Source organism: Cicer arietinum, chromosome 7 (assembly GCF_000331145.2).
Source record: "Cicer arietinum cultivar CDC Frontier isolate Library 1 chromosome 7, Cicar.CDCFrontier_v2.0, whole genome shotgun sequence".
Lineage (NCBI taxonomy): Eukaryota > Viridiplantae > Streptophyta > Magnoliopsida > Fabales > Fabaceae > Cicer > Cicer arietinum.
This window is the reverse complement of record NC_021166.2, coordinates 50,042,153-50,060,657: the sequence shown is the minus strand read 5'-3', so window position 1 is coordinate 50,060,657 and position 18,505 is coordinate 50,042,153. Positions and strand designations below refer to the sequence as shown.

Below are 18,505 nucleotides of genomic sequence, written 5' to 3'. Positions count from 1 at the left end.
AAGTCATTTACACTGATGATAACACTACAATGAGATAAGAAGAAGACAACAATGGTTCCACTAACATAATGCAGAGAAATAAGATAATTGAACCCGAAGATGGAGCAAGCAGTTAGGATAACAACACCAATTCACCCTCAGATGCACACCAAAAGCAAAAATGAGATTTACAAGCCAAAACAATCATATATAGGGCTAATAGAAGCATTAACAAAAGGCAAAGAGTTAGATGACATCAGACAAGCTCTCAATGGACACATAATTCAATGCTCTAATATCCAATAGAACATGGACACTAATGCCATATGAAGGGCAGTAAAACATTATTGACTCAAAATGGGTGTTCAAAACAAAGTATAAGGCGTATGACTCAATATAGAGGGGGAAAGAAAGACTGGTTGCTACGGCCTTCCAACAAATAGTTGGCCTTGACTATGAGGAAAACTTTAGTCCTCTTGTCAAATGCAATACAATGAGAATTATCTTATCCATTGTTGTGCACTTCAATTGGGAGGTAAGGCAACTTGATATAAACAATGCATTTCTTAATGGCTATTTCAAGGAAACTTTCTTTATGCATTAACAAGAAGGATATTCAGACTCGACTAAGCCTGATCACATATGCAAACTATCAAAAGCAATTTATGGCCTGAAGTAGGCTCCCAAGGCCTGGTTTGTCAGCTTGAAAAATGTCATGGTAAACTATCAGATGACATCAGACAAGCTCTTAGTAGGCCCCAATGGAAAGAAGCAATAGACACATAATTTAATGCTCTAATGTCCAATAGAACATGGACACTAATGCCATATGAAGGCCAATAAAACATTATTGACTCAAAATAGGTGTTCAAAACAAAGTATAAGACATATGGCTCAATAGAGAGGGGGATAATAAGACTGGTTGCTAAGGGTTTCCAACAAATAGTTGGCCTTGATTATGAGGAAAACTTTAGTCCTCTTGTCAAATCGAATACAGTAAGAATCATCTTATCCATTGTTGTGCACTTCAATTGGGAGGTAAGGCAAATTGATATAAACAATGCATTTCTTAATGGCTATTTCAAGGAAACTGTCTTTATGCATCAACAAGAAGGATATTCAAACTCGACTAAGCCTGATCACATATGAAAACTATCAAAAGCAATTTATGGCCTGAAGTAGGCTTCCAAGGCCTGATTTGTCAGCTTGAAAATGCCTAGTAAACTAGGGGATTCAGAACACCAAAAGTGACTTCTCTCTCTTCATGCATAAAGACATAAATCACACTATATTCTAATTTATGTAGATGACATAATTGTGACAGGAAGCAACACCAAGTTCATAGACTCTCTCATCAAGTAACTCAGCATTGTGTTATCCCTAAAGGATCTTGGTCATCTTCAATACTTTGTGTTTATTGAAGTTTAAAGAGATGCAAATGGAATGTATCTGAGGCAATCAAAATACATATGTGATATACTCAGGAAATTCAAAATGGAGAAAGCATCAACCTGTCCAACACCTATGGTAATAGGAGGACAATTCACAAATGTAGGATAACCAATGGCTGAACCAACCAAGTACAGGCAGACCATAGGTGCACTACAATATTTGATAAATACAAGGCCTAATATTGCCTTTGCAGTCAACAAACTTAACCAATACATGAGTTCTCCTAGCACATATCATTGGTAATGGATAAAAAGGATATTGGATACTAAGATATCTCAAAGGAACAATCAACTTCTGCTTACACATTAAGCCATCTACTGATTTAGATATAACAGGGTTCTCATGGCATGGCAATGTGTATTCCTAGGAGAATCGTTGATTTATTGGTCCTCAAGAAAACAAAGGGTTGTGTCTAGATCTAGCACAAAGCCTGAATGTCGTGCTCTAGCTGATCTTGCAACTGAGATTAGGGGTGAGAATAGGCTGGACTGAGCTAGGCTTTGCTAGACTTGAGTCTGGTTTGTCAAAAAATTCAAGGCCTAAGCCTGACATATGGCCTGTCAAAGACTTACTTTTAGGCCTGAGTCCGACCTTGATAGAAGTATGATATGGCTTGTTAGCCTACTTAAAAGCCTATTTCATTTTAACATTTTTGAATAAGTAGTCAAACATATATTTAAATAGATTAACAAATTAATATGTCAATGAAATTAAGTTTTATTTTGATATTTAAATCACATTTTGAAGAATATAACTTTATATGCATTATATTTTATGATAATACATTCAAATATGTCATAAACTAAATGAAGTTAATAGGCGTAAATTACTAAAAGTTAAATATATAACAAAAGATTAAAATTTAATATAATAATTAATGTAGTAAAAAAATATTATTTATATTTATTTAAATAAGACGGCCTATAAGGCTTGTGTCTCTCTCTTTTATTTTTTTTATTTTTTTATTTTTTAACTAAATAGGCTTTTTTAGAAGCCTTAACCTTATCTGTTTAAGAAAAAAGCCTGACCTGACATGAGCCTGACGTAGGCTAGGTCTAAATCTCTGTTGGTCGGTCTGACCTGTTCTCATCCCTAGCTGAAATAGCTTGGGTCAGATCCCTCCTAAGTGAATTAAAATTATAATTATTTATAGTTAAGGATTTATTGTTATGGGATTGAATGATGAGCTTGGATTGAAACGCGCTTTCAACTAACTTTTCTATGCGCGAATACAATATTTGCTCATAGGATTTAAGTGACCCCATCAACACTTCAACAATCATAGTTGGCAAGTTATTGGTTTCTTCTATAACAACCATAATAGGATCAAATTTACCGGTTAAGCTAATCAAAATTTTATCAACAATTCTGGGATCATCTATTGTATCTCCATGAGACTTCGTTTGATTCATCAATTCAAACAATCTATTAAAATACTCATGCAAGCTTTTATTTTTCTTGCACTCTCAAAAATCTATCTTTACAGATTGAAGTTTAACCGTTCTTACCTTTGAATCTCTTTCGAACTCTTGTTGCAAGGTTTCCCATGCTTTATTGGTTGTTTTTGCTCCCAAAATTCCGAAAAATATGGTATTTAGAACTCCTCTTCGAATCATCCCTAGAACTCCAACATCTTTGATTATGGCAATTTAAAGGCTTACTAATTATGAACTAAAATGCTATTTCGATTGAAACGTAGTAGATATATTTATTATTATTAAAGAATGAAATTAAAAATAGATATAAAATTATCATAATTATGAATTTGATTATGGCAATTTAAAGGCTTACTAATTATAGATTTGATTATCGCAATTTAAGGCTTACTAATTATGGTTTCGATTATGGCTTTTAATTAAAAAAATGTAACAATTTCAAATAATCTATAATATAAAATATATTAATTTTAATTAATATTTTATTTATAATTATAAGTACAATTTAACTGATAATTATTTTAAGTTAAGACATTTAATTAATTAAAGTATAAATTTGAACAAATAATATTTCCTTTTTGTAAAAGATATTTGAATCTAATTACTAAAGTCTTTAGGACAAAAATGTTTATTGTGCCACTTAGGATTTTGCTGATACGGACATCCTTAGAATAGTTTAATTTGTAAATTACTAAAAAAGTCATTTTGACATTTACAAATTTTTTTTTAAATAGTAAAAGTTGTTATTTATTTATTTATTCCATATGTTCTTTCTGTATGAGGTAATTATATAAATGTAGATATTTCTTTAATAAAAATTTGACTTTATATTTTTTGAATATGATTTTTATAAAAGTGAACTTAAAATAATAGAATTTTTTTATATTTATTTGTTATCAATTAAAAATAGTACTTTTTGTATTTAATAATTTAAATATTCATTATTAGAGAGTTTAATATTATAAATATCAAATTCTTTTAAAAAAAATGTTTTTCAGAAGTAATTTTTATGAGAAACATCTGAAAATAATTTTTTATTTCAATCAATTTTTTGAAATTTCATTATCAACAAAAGTTGTAGAAAATAAATAAAATTCTTAAAATCATATTTTAAAATAAAATATTTACTGAATTTTTTTTAAATATTGTGTAAAAGAGAAAATACTATAAAAAATTATTTAAAAACAAATGTTAAACAAACCAAGCTATTATTGGTTAAATGTGTTTTTTTTTTGTGAGGTACTAGAAAATAATACTGTCACGCATCTTCATCCTTACACGTTTGCTGTGCTATGCGTGTGACCATAGTATACTACGGTTATTAATTTCCTAGACCGAGATTGACATCAGTTACAACACATTCACGCAGTGAGTTTATTACTATAAACTCTATAAATAATAGTAAAATCGATCCAAATTCCAAAACCAAATAACCCCTTTACTCATTCTTCCCGCCACCTCCACCATCATCACTCAACAATGGAACTTCCAGTGATAGATCTCTCTTCCTATCTCTCCGTTTCTACCGACCTAGATCCACAACTCAGATCTCTATGCGGCGACGTAAGCCGCTGTCTAAGAGAAACAGGAGCACTCCTCGTGAAAGACCCGCGATGCACCGTCGAAGACAACGATCGTTTCATTGATATGATGGAAAAGTACTTCTCAGCTCCACACGACTTTAAAGTTCTTCATGAAAGACCTCAATTGCATTATCAGGTACAACGATGCTTTCGTAATTGATTCGAATTGAAATTATGATTAGGAAATTGTTTCAATGAGTTAACGAATTTGTAGGTTGGAGTTACGCCGGAGAAAGTGGAAGTTCCGAGAAGTTTAGTTGATGAAGAAATGAAAGAGAAAGTGAAAGAAATGTCTCAAGAAAATCGACCTCATACACCTGTTGGTGCTGATCTTAAATGGAGATATTTTTGGAGAATCGGTCCTCGTCCCTCAATCACACGTTTTCAGGTGCTTTTTCTTTTCTGCAAAACCATTTGCATGCTCAACACAATTTTTTTTTTCTTTTCTAAATTCTATTTTTATTTTTATAAAAAGAAATTATTTGTAGTTGAAATAATGGATAAATAGTAATTTTGGTGAAAAGGTGTACGAGACACAAGGGTTATAATATTTAAATGTATCGAAATTGTAAATACATTTTTGTAGTATTTCTTATGTTAGTAGTTATATTGACCACTGGAAAACTCATTTTATGATTAAATTGAGTAACCAAAGACACATTGGTTGACCAATTGGTGGACGAAAATGACAAACAAAATACATATTTAGTTAGGTTTATGTAATTTTGATATATTCAAGAATTATTGTAATAATGTCTCACACATGGAAGGACTAAAATGGATGTTTACCTTTGAAATAATATAGTAATTGTTATTTAGAGAATTTTATTTCATCTTCAAGTTAATTTATGTTTGTTTTTAGGATTTAATTTGCTTACCTTCTCATTGTAATATTTTTTTTTTTTTCAAATGCATCAAATTATATTTCACTATTAGGGTTAAGACAAAAAAGATATTTTTGGAGATATTTTTGGAACTAACTTAACAAAATGGCATTATATTGTTATTTGATTGGACTGTGTATTAAACAGTTTTACAATGTAGTGCAAAGCAAACAATCTCTTGTTTATAATTATACAATTATTTTCTTAATATTTTCTGTCATTTACTGTACTAATTGAAGTCAAATCATTTTACAATTGTCACTAAAAATAGCTTTTCATTGTAATAAGAAATTTTTCATGTTCTGCATATTTTTAAAAGACAACACACAGATACAAATTCTAAAGTATGATTAAAAATGATTTGTTTCCGTATATAATCCTAAACTAAAAGAGGGTGTTCGAGAGGGTAATTCAGATACAAAATACTGTTTTGAAATCTGAGTTGTCTGATTAAGATGAGATGGAGCGAAATGCACAATTTCGGAAATTTAGAATTTTCTAATGTAGGGAATTCAAATCTAAAATAGAGCTTTTTGCTGGCATTGCTTGTTTTTACTAATAGTATTTTTACTTCCTAATGTTTTGTTAATTGCTATTGTGCAGGAACTCAATGCGGAGCCAGTAATTCCTGAAGGTTTTCCAGAATGGAAAGAAACCATGGATTCCTGGGGATATAAAATGATAGCAGCAATTGAAGTTAGTAATTTGATTGGTTGTTTTTGTTATTATGTTATTTGTAATTTGCATTATCTGATTATGCATATCTGTTACTTAGGTGGTTGCTGAAATGGCAGCTATTGGGTTTGGTCTTCCAAAGGATGCATTCACATCTCTTATGAAGCTGGTGAGCGAGCACATCAATTGCTTTCTGATGAATGAACAATTTTGAGATATATTAAACAAAAAAGATGTTGGAAAATATTCACATTTCAGAATCTTACATTATTATTGACATCCATTTCCTTTTTGCATAGTAAAGCATATGAATTTACTTTTACCCTTTTGCAAAATGGAAGAAAATGTTCCCCAATTTGAGCGGGAGTGTTTTATGGTTACAGAGTTGCAATAATTCTTTGTTTGATTTATTTATTTTTAACTGTATGATAGTCTCTACAGTATAACATTTTATTTTTATTATGACCAAAATGGTTTACTTGTGACAATAGATATACTGCAGAAATCTCTTCTGTAAAGGAAAGCACAGTTTCTTTAGTAACTATTAGATATTTTTGGAGATATTTTTGGAACTAACTTAACAAAATGGCATTATATTGTTATTTGATTGGACTGTGTATTAAACAGTTTTACAATGTAGTGCAAAGCAAACAATCTCTTGTTTATAATTATACAATTATTTTCTTAATATTTTCTGTCATTTACTGTACTAATTGAAGTCAAATCATTTTACAATTGTCACTAAAAATAGCTTTTCATTGTAATAAGAAATTTTTCATGTTCTGCATATTTTTAAAAGACAACACACAGATACAAATTCTAAAGTATGATTAAAAATGATTTGTTTCCGTATATAATCCTAAACTAAAAGAGGGTGTTCGAGAGGGTAATTCAGATACAAAATACTGTTTTGAAATCTGAGTTGTCTGATTAAGATGAGATGGAGCGAAATGCACAATTTCGGAAATTTAGAATTTTCTAATGTAGGGAATTCAAATCTAAAATAGAGCTTTTTGCTGGCATTGCTTGTTTTTACTAATAGTATTTTTACTTCCTAATGTTTTGTTAATTGCTATTGTGCAGGAACTCAATGCGGAGCCAGTAATTCCTGAAGGTTTTCCAGAATGGAAAGAAACCATGGATTCCTGGGGATATAAAATGATAGCAGCAATTGAAGTTAGTAATTTGATTGGTTGTTTTTGTTATTATGTTATTTGTAATTTGCATTATCTGATTATGCATATCTGTTACTTAGGTGGTTGCTGAAATGGCAGCTATTGGGTTTGGTCTTCCAAAGGATGCATTCACATCTCTTATGAAGCTGGTGAGCGAGCACATCAATTGCTTTCTGATGAATGAACAATTTTGAGATATATTAAACAAAAAAGATGTTGGAAAATATTCACATTTCAGAATCTTACATTATTATTGACATCCATTTCCTTTTTGCATAGTAAAGCATATGAATTTACTTTTACCCTTTTGCAAAATGGAAGAAAATGTTCCCCAATTTGAGCGGGAGTGTTTTATGGTTACAGAGTTGCAATAATTCTTTGTTTGATTTATTTATTTTTAACTGTATGATAGTCTCTACAGTATAACATTTTATTTTTATTATGACCAAAATGGTTTACTTGTGACAATAGATATACTGCAGAAATCTCTTCTGTAAAGGAAAGCACAGTTTCTTTAGTAACTATTTCCTTCTCTTGTTCAATAAAATGTTGGCCTTTCATAGATTCCACACGATGCCGCTTTTCTTACTTCAATAGCAGAGTACTTTACTTTGATATGAAATTTATTTTCCCAATAGAATAGTCATCAAATGGATTATACCCTATCCTTTACTCATACATTTATATGTTATATATGCATTCCCAGAGTGAACAGTTTTACTTTAATGAGCTCCTTTTTCCAATTTCTATTAGTTATGTTAATATTGTTTACTTGCCACATGCTGCATTTTGCAACAGTAAAATTTAATGATGGCATGTTCATATTCTTACTTTCATAGCCCTTGGTGTTCTTACCTTTGTATTCTAATGATTGTATGATGCATTTTTTATTGTTGTGTACTAGGGTCCGCATCTATTAGCTCCAACGGGAAGTGACCTTGAAAAATATAATCAAGAAGGAACCATTTTTGCTGGATATCACTATGACCTTAACTTCTTAACAATTCATGGTAGAAGTAGATTTCCTGGATTGAATATCTGGTTAAAAAATGGACAAAAAGTTCAAGTGAAGGTTCCAGTAGGGTGTCTTCTTATCCAGACAGGAAAGCAGGTAATTTGAAATAACCAGTATTATATTGTTGTATCTGTGGCATTTCAAAGTTTTCATTGCAGTTTGAAACACATATGTATTTATAACCTGTCTTCATATCTCTCTTCTGTCTGATCAAAATGGCATTACCAGTTTTCTACTTTCATGCTTCTTGTTTTGCTAAGCGTTTTAGCAATGTTACCTGTCTCAAATAGTTAAATGTTTTATTAGCATTCTATGAGATATGAGACTGCAAACCTACATAGTTTGACAGCCTTCTAAGATTAATGTGATTTACTCTCTATATCACCAACTTCCTTTTGTGTATTTTCTTTTTGTTTTAAAATGCAGATAGAGTGGTTAACTGGAGGGGACTGCATAGCAGGCATGCATGAAGTAGTTGCTACAAACAAGACAATCGATGCAATCAATGCAGCTAAAGAGCAAAAACGTAGCTTATGGAGAGTATCTTCAACGGTGAGTAGGCACAGTAAGTTTGTTGTTTATTGTACTAGAAAATATTAGCTAAATAGACTTTTGAGCTCCTCTTTAAGCTGTTATATTAACTGGAATTTTTGTCTGTCACACGTAGTTGTTTGCACATATAGCATCGGATGCAGTTCTAAAGCCCTTGGGACAATTTGCCGAATCGCCACAGGCAAGCAAATACCCACCTATATCTGCAGGGGAATATGTTGAACAAGAGCTTGCTGTAATCAATCTCAAAGGAAAGAAATGAAAACTTCCATGCTTAACAAATTTAATAAAACGTTCTTATGTTCTTATTTCATTGGATCACACAACTTTTCTAGCTATTTGGGTAAAAAAATCATTGGGGCAAGAAACTGAAAATTGTGGTTTCATGTTTGTTCCAAGAAAAGGGAGCAATTTGAGCTTCCAACTAAGTACCAAATTATGTCAATACATATCAAATTTCTTCTTACTGATACAGCATTTTACTCTTAACACATTTACAATTTTACTTTTGTGTTTCTTTTCCTTACCAAGTATTTTTAAACATTTAATTACCAAACCCTCTTTTCTTTCCTCCGGCTGACTCATCGCTCATGATACCATTTATGTGTTTTAGAGATTTTTTTGAGTTAAATTTCGTTATGGTCCCTAATAAAAAATACAAAATTTAGGTTAATTTTTGAGAAAAAATATAACTATTATTCCCTTAAAAAAAAAGGGACATATAAGTTTTAATGTCTTATTGTCTTATGTTAAGTTTTGAATACAATTGGTTTCTTTTGGTTTTCATATTTTAAAGTATATTGTATTGTTATTCTTTATTAAAGAATCATCCCTCTCATAATAGTAATTGTCATTTAAATGCTACATGCATTCACCGTCGAATATGTGTATATTCAATTTTTTCAAGGACTAAAGATGAGTTCTTATTTATTTAATATAGCTTAATTAAGTATTATAATGGTGAAAAATAGTAAATTTACTTTTCTCCTTATTTAAAAATCTCTTCCCCTTGTCCAACCAAACACAATATATAACTCAAAGTCATCTTTTTTTTTCTCTTTTTACTTCTATTAAAATCTCATCTCTCGGTTAACCATAACTAATTCGAAACTCAAATATTAATGAGTTTCATAACAATGAATGAAATTTCAATGATGAAGATAATAATAGTGTATTTTAAAGTAATAAATGTCAAGATCCTATACATAAAAATATTTGACGTAAATGAAATAAAAAAAATGTTATTAGAAATCTATTGTATAGAGAAAAAGCACTAAGTGAGAGGAGGGAAACATTTTAGTTGTGGACAAATATGTTGTCCATCTTGAAAGATAGTTTATAGGTTTGTTTAACGTTAATTACCACAACAAAAAAGAAATTGTTCAAATGATTTTTTGTGTGTTGAGAAAGTCTTAATTTATGGACATCTTTTTGAAGAAGTAATTCAATCAAAACTGAACCAAAATGATATATGAAAATCTACCATTTGAGATAATCCCTAATTCAAGTTCATTCACACGGTTCAAAGATAGAAAAATAAACAAAGACAAATAATAGTATATAAAAACAAAATTATTCTTTGATCCTCTTATATCATCACGGTATGAAGAGCTAATTCATAATGTGTTTGGGACATGATTTTAACGCAAGACAACATAATGAAGCAACACTTATACCATCAAACGAAACCATCAGGTCAAAGAGGTTGACGTAGCTATTAGGTGTTTCAATTCAATTATCTATATCAACAACTTTATTAATACGTAATCATGCAACAATAGTTTTTACTCGTTGGTTATTAACAATTTCCTAGCCTGTTTGTTTAAATAAGTCTAAAATTAAACACATAGGAGTGATCTTATAAACCCATTTAACCGGGGGTATTTTTGTAAAAATATAGTTAATATATCTAATAATTTAAAAATTATTTTTATGAAAATGGACTATATTAAACACATAAGTAATTACTTCTAAAGTTAAACACATGTCTTCAATAATTAGTGATAGATTTATATTCCTATATTCATTTACATAAGCTATAGTTTCAGTCTAATAATTTTGATTGAATATCATTATAATTATAACTTTGTTACTTAAATTTTGCAAGTGTACAAGTTTAACAACTATTAAATTGATCAAAATTTTATATTATTTAGACTAATGAACATTATTGTTGGTTTGTGATAACGAAAATGTAACGATAGCATAAAAATTATAACGAGAATATAAATATAGGGTCATGGTTTCACTTGTAATATAATACCTCCTAGTTTTATATGAATTCTTATTTATTTTCTCAATTATCAACCCCTCTTTAAAACTATTAACAAAGATTTATCATTCAATGTAATAATCTTTTTTTAAAATTAATTCTTTGATTGATCATGCAAAAAATATAATTTAGAGAAAACATAAAGAACTAAGAAGTCGAGTGATTGAAAGATTAGTATCTATGTTTCATCGTACAAGAATCCTAATCTCAATTATCCTAGAGATCTACCAATTAATTATAGTTGATCATTAGTCAATTGATTGATTAATGTATGCAAAGGTCGGTCATCCAAAACATGTAAATAAAACAATAGAATAATTTAATTGAGATAAACAACAAAAATCGAAAATAAAACTAGAATTTAAAACTAAAACATAGTAAAAAGGTATATTAATCATAAGATTTGCCTAAGACCTTAAAAAGAGATTTGTCACTCATTGAGATAAAGAAAATAAAGTAAACAATTGAAGTGTTGATCAATTAACAGAAAATAAATAAAACCGACAAATAATATATTTTTTTGCTAAAATTTTGAGACGATTTGCGCCATCTCTAACCACTCGTAGGTTTCCAAAGTGTCTGTCCTTATTTTCTATCATCAGTAGTTTTTTTATACTCCGAATATGTTTTTAGTGCGCGGCCCTCTTTGTGTTTCTGATTTGTCCTCTTATGTTAGCAAGAAAGTCATAATTTTATGCAGCAACATTTCCTGACATCATTTTCTTATAATAAAATTTAATCTCCTTAAAGTGTGCAACAAACCTTCTTTTTGTACTCATAAGTTATAATATTAAACTTGATATATTTGCACTAAAAACTTAATAGATTTGACCAATTTGAATTAATTTATCATCTCATGATCAATTATAGAAATACAGATAAATAAATGAATAAGTAAGAAGAAATTGAAATCAAAATTATAAAATAAGATAAAATAGAGGACAAATATCCTATTAAAATTCTATAAAAATAGGTTTATCAACCCCCTCACTCAACCTTAGCTTTCTTTTTTTTTTTTTTTAATTTAATATCATTCCACCTTTGACTTGACTATTAGTGCAAGTAATCCCGAAGCTACTCAATGAAACAACACTTCATTTTTTCTTTAATTTGATACCATTCTACCTTTGGCTTGACTATTAGTGCAATTAATCTCCAAGCTACTCCGTGAAACAACATTTCACCCCACCTTTCACCTGACTGTTAGTGTGAGTAACCCCCAACCTAAGAAGTGAAATGATAATTTTTTTTTTTAATTCTTTAGACTAAGTTGTAAATTACTTCTTTTTCTTATCCCTTAATTCATGAAGTTTTTACTTCTCAATTGTTCTATGTTAAGGCAGGGAGGTAACGGGTCAATTTAGTTTGGTTTTCTGCGAAAAATGAATCCAAACCAATGAAATGCATGGGTTGGTTTGGTTTTACTTGTTTTTAATAACTGGATCCGAACCATACTAAAACGATGATATACGAGTTGATTCAATTTGGGTGATAGGATTTCAAAAAAAAAAAAAAAAACACAAAACGATAAAGATTTGAATTTTTGGGCAGAATAAAAAAATAATATACAAGTGCAACAACCATTTTAATTTCTTCTTCTAAAAAAGAAATTGGAATAACTACAAACTCATAATTCAATCCTCTAAAAGACTAAAATAAAATATGTAGTAGCATTACATAATTTGGTCCCGTAAAACATAATTTGAAATAACTCGGTGCAATAACAACCAAAGTTAAAATACAAAAGAGGGTGCCAGATTAAACCAGAACTTAACTGACTAGATTCTAATTGAGAATTTAAATTACAATGTAAAATAACAACAATCCAAAGTCGACAGTAATAGTCTACTTGAATGGTGAAAATCTGAAGAAAAAAACTAAATAAATAATTAGAAATTATAATATGAAATTTATTTTCAACTTGAAAACATCAAATTAAATATAACCTTAGATTGAATTCTTCATTCATGTCATGCCACCGGTATTAACTCCAACACTAGTACAACCTAATAGGAGATAACAATCAAAACTTTACTGAATGTACAACACAATAGGAAACAATAATCAAAATAGAAAAAAGATACAACAAAAAAAATAAACTTTTTACGTCAATAGGGATAAACAAATTGTGATGGAAAAAAACCAAGACAGAGAAATGGAGAGGAGCTCACAATGGTGATAAACAGTCGAGAGAGGAAAAATGAAGGAATTGTGAGAGAAATCGAGAATGAGGAGAGAAATATTAGTGGGTTGTGGTGGCGAGGAGAGAAATAGAGAGCTAGGTGAAAGGCGGCGAGGTGGATGGCACAATTTCAACGATTGGGTTGTGAGCGACGAGGTGAGAACTGAGGAGGATGATACGATACTATTAATACTAGTGAGCGTGAGTGAATAAGAAGTTGTTGCCGTAGAGTGTGACTGTGTCTGTGTGAGGATATCACTAGGGTTTGAAATTGAGCATAATCAGTGATGGGTCTAATTGTTGTATAAAAAAAGTTGTCTTATTGAGTCAGATTTTTATGTAAAAAATAAATATATAAAAAAATATGAATAATGTTAGTTTGGTTCGGTATTTATTGGTTTTTAAAACTAAAATTCAATACTCAGACCAATAATCTTTGGTTTACATTGGTTTGATTTGCTTTTTTAACCGAACCAAAAATAACTGGTAATTTTCGGGTTGGTTTGGTTTGGATGTTCGGGTTGATTGAATTTATTTTGTACAAATACACCCCTATGTTAAGGATTTAGTTTACTTCAAATTAAGTGTTTTAATTTTGGTCCACCTCAAGACGCCTCAACTTATTCACAACAGGAAATTCTTGTGTCTAAACTAAAGAACCTCTTTATCTAACACAAATAATTTCAAACTTTCAATTTAGCACTAACAATTTGCTCATCATCAGGTCTTGTTCAAAAATCAAACGCACTAATGACTTATAGGATAAAATTCAAACACATAATTTAAGTAAAACAAGCCAACTTAGATGCCATAAAAAACACTACAAGAGTTCAAACATCAAAACATATCTTCTCCCCCACACTAGCAATAAACATGGTCCTCAAGACATAATATTAGAGTAGACTAAATGAATAAATAAATGAGATAAAGTAAAGTGACTTCCTTGAAAGGGCTTGTTGTTGGAGCTTTTATTTTCTAAAGACAAAAATAATCAACAAAAATAATAAATTTAAACTAAAATAAAATAAAAAATAAATACAATTTACCTCTTGTGAAGCGTTTGTTGTTTAACGTATCGAGTCAAATGATAATCAGGGGACTTTCCCATATAAAATTTCAACTTTTAAGCATTTCTCTTTATTAACTTTCTAATCACTTGGTTCATATTATTTTTCATCTTTACACGTGGTGAATCAGTTTCAGAAGATGGTAAAATTCTAACTTGATCTTCACCTACCATTATGTTAGGGTCATACAAAATAAGATATTTTTCCAAACGGTCTTGCATCTGAAATTCTCAAAATTGTCATAAGTAACCTTTTCATTAATATCATTAGCCTCAATGAAGCAACAAGAAGCAAATCAATATGGTTTTTTTTTTTAAAGAATTAAACATTTTAAATTTAGTCTCTTCATCACCCAGTCTCAAAGTTAATTTTTCTTCCATAACATCAATCAAATTTTTTCCGGTGACCAAGAAAGGTCTACCTTATATAATTGGTACTTCATCATCCTCCTCCATTTCTAAAACAACAAAATCCACTGAAAAAATAAACTTATCCACTTTTACTAACACATCCTCTATTATCCCACGAGGGTGGATAATAAATATGTCAGCAAGTTGTAGAGAAATGTTAGACAATTGAAGTTCTTATAAGTCCAACTTCTTGAAATCAGGCTGAGACATCAAATTAATACTAGCTCTTAAATCACAATTTTCCCCCCTTCAAAATACGAGTTACCAATAGTATAAGGAATAGTAAATCAGTCAGGATCTTTAAGTTTAGAGGGCAACTTTTTCAAGACTATAGCAGAACATTCCTTGTTAAATTTAACCATCTCAAAGTCCTCTAGTTTCTTTTTATGAGAAAGGATTTATTATAAAAATTTAGCATACTTGGGCATTTGAGCAATACTTGGGCATTTAACAAGTCTTTGTGCTAATAGATTGACAATATTAGACATTTGAGTTTCTACATTGCCAAACTGAGTTGAGATTTGATTCTCCATATTCAAAAACCTTTTGTCTGTCTTCTATATGAATTTATCCAGTACATCTCGAAGATTTGGTTTCCTCTCATGTTGCATTTGCATATGGGGTGGGTTTAAGAAATTAAATTTTTACCCTTGCTGTTGTTGTCCCCAAGAGAAAGTAAGGTGATTCTTCGAACATGGATTGTAAGTAGAAGAATAAGGGTCATTCTGATTATGGTTGCTGTTGGTGACATGGTTAGCTTCCTCAGTATGAGTTGCTGGAATTGATTGAGTTTGTGTTTTACTTTTGATGGCCTTCAACCTCTCATTTGTCTGTCCCATATAATTTTCCAGAACACCCATGCAAGGATGTCCAACTTTTTGCATATACTTCACCAAAGCATCTTACATACTCTTCTTGGCATCATCATTCTTTTGGATGGCATACTTGGCTTCCTCAATTTTCTTAGCCCATGGATTGACCAAATTAATTTATCATCAAGTCCAAAAAATTCACCAACATCACCGGAAGGAGTGTCTGTAAAAGTTTGTTGAGCTTGTGCTAACATAAGAGTCTCAAGCTGCTTAGCGATTCTATCTACCTTCATCTCCAAAGTGTTATTAGCCTTCACTTTGTACATCCTAACTTGCTTTGTAACATGTCGATAACTTGAACTCCATTGATAACTATTAATATCTATTTCTTCCACTAAGGCATATACTTCTTCATGTTCTTTTTTTAGAATAGAGCCTCCACAAGCAACATCAATATTACTTCTAATTTGAACTGAAAGTCCATTGTGAAAAATATGAACAAGATGCCATATATAGTAGCCATGATGCATACAACTTCTGATCATGTCTTGGAATCTTATGCCTCATATAAGAACTCTTGCTCAAATTGCACAAAGTTGGCGATGTCATTTCGATGTTTAGCACACATGGATGGAGGAAAATATTTTTTCAAAAAGCTTTTGGTCAGTTGATCCTAGGTAATAGAATCAACAGGTTGGGATGATAACCACTTTTAGGACTATCCGTCAAAGACCATGAAAGTAACCTCTTTCCTATGTTATTTTTAGGAAGACAATTATATTTTACGGTGTCTGCCATCCTTATGAACTTCTTTAGATGAGCGTTGGGATCTTTAGTTGGTAGTCCGATGAAAAGAGTAGAGGTTTGACCCATAGATATCAAGCATGACTTAAGCTTGTAATTGTTTTCCTCCACAACTAGGTTAGCTATGTTTTTAGTAAATCTACCGTCAATGTGAAATAATGCTCCACCGTTCTTCGTACTTTTTCACTCATTGCTCTTATTTGTCCTCTTCGCCAATGGATAGTTCGTTCAATTTTTGGATAAAAAGCAAAAAAGAGTCCTAGAAACGAGTGAACATGCACAAAAAATAGCAACAAAAAAATACTTATAAATTAATAACTAATTTTTTTTTGCTTTTTTATAAAAACTAAAGTTTAAAACCAAATTGAAATGATAATAATAACAAAAAAATTAAATATATTAGTAATGATAATAATAACAAAGAAAATTAAATATATTAGTAATAGTAACAACGAAAAGTAAATCAAACATATTTATTTATTTATTTAATTTTGACTAAAATAATTAAAATTAAACAAAATAAAAAAAAGTCTAAAGTAATAAAAATCTTTTTCGCTTAATATTTCTAAAGTAATAAAAATCTTTGTCAAGTAGTAGTAGTATATAAGATTATCGCATTCGTAGAGATTAATTTAACAACTAGCAAATTAATCAAGATTTTATATTATTTAGACTAATGAAAATTATTGTTAGTCCGCGATAACGAACACGTAACGATAACATAAAAATTATAACGAGAGTATATAACAACACAACTTTGAATTAATGGAATGTAAACCTAGGATCATGGTTTCACTTGTGATACAATACTTCAAGTCCTAGTTTTATATGAATTCTTATTTATTTTCTCAATTATCAATCCCTCTTTAAAACTATTAACAAAGATTCATCATTCAATATTATATTCTTTTCTCTAAATTAATTCTTTGTTTGATCATACAAAAAATATAATTAAGAGAGAACATTACGAACTAAGAAGTTGAGTAATTGAAAGATTAATATCTATATTTCATCATACAAGAATTCTAATCTCAATTATCCTATAGATATACCAATTAATTGTAGTTAGTTAGTCAATTGATTGATTAAGACATGCAAATACCGGCAATCCAAAATATATAAATAAAATAATGGAATAATTTAATTGAGATAAACAACAAAAATCTAAAATAAAACAAAATGATGATATAGTAGAAAGTTATCTTAATCACAACCAAAGACAGTTTAGTTACTAATTGATATATAGAAAATAAAGTAAATAATAGAAAATTAACCAAAAAATAACTAAAACCGTAAAATAATATTTTTTTAAAAAATACTAATAATAAATTAAAATAAAATACATTAATAAATTATAAATAAATTCTATATTTTAATTATTATTATTATAATAAATAATTATTATTCTTATAATTAAAATTATTAAATAAAAATAATTATATTATATTATAAATTTCAAAAAAAAATAAATTAAATGATACTAAAAAGTAAATAATAATAACAATTAAATGAAAAGAAATTTATATTCATAATATGAAAATGAAACGAAATACATTAAATTAATAATAAAAATACATCATATTTGAAAAAACAAAATACATCAAATTTATATCAATGATGCCCACCTAAATGACCCACAGTCCTACATGTAGGATGTCGTCGAACTCGTCTAACTCCCTAAACAAGTTGTGGTTCTTCCAGTTCATCCTCATTTTGATCATTTTCTTCAATGTAAGTTGTAGATGGGTTAGAACCACTGTCACCTGCTTCCATTAAATTTTGAGATTGTTGATTATACATCGAATCAAATACAACATAAGCCAATTCAGAAGTTGTGCACTGAGTTCTAAACAACTTATAGAGAAGCTCATGTTCTGTCGGATAACCGGATGTTTGTATTCCTGGCACCAACGGAACATAATACTAAATGGTGGTGGATCATAAAATGGAACTTTAGTAGCGACGTGTATGTGAGGCGTGTATGTGAGGTGATGATGAAGACGGTCCTGCTATGTTTTGTTGTTGTGGGGGTTGATTGGGAGGTCGATTGCACATGAGGATATGACGGCGGTTGTAAACGGAGATCTCAGAGATATTGTTCTACAAATATAAACAATTTGGTGTGTTGTCTAAACCAAATCATATATTTTGTGCTATTACATAAAAGGCCCACACAACCTTCCCATCACTGCTTTGGTCCAATCAAC

The 18,505-nt window shown here is 29.9% G+C and overlaps 1 protein-coding gene across 1 annotated transcript; it reads left to right on the top strand.

Annotated features, from left to right (window-relative positions):
- Positions 1-4,177: 4,177 nt before the first annotated feature.
- LOC101510204 (uncharacterized) lies at positions 4,178-9,217 on the top strand. The gene is made up of 7 exons (XM_004510890.4): positions 4,178-4,586; positions 4,665-4,838; positions 5,938-6,030; positions 6,110-6,178; positions 8,089-8,295; positions 8,626-8,751; positions 8,867-9,217. Exons 1-7 carry the CDS (start codon positions 4,347-4,349, stop codon positions 9,011-9,013), a joined length of 1,056 nt encoding a protein of 351 aa, XP_004510947.1. The 5' UTR covers positions 4,178-4,346; the 3' UTR covers positions 9,014-9,217.
- Positions 9,218-18,505: the final 9,288 nt, after the last annotated feature.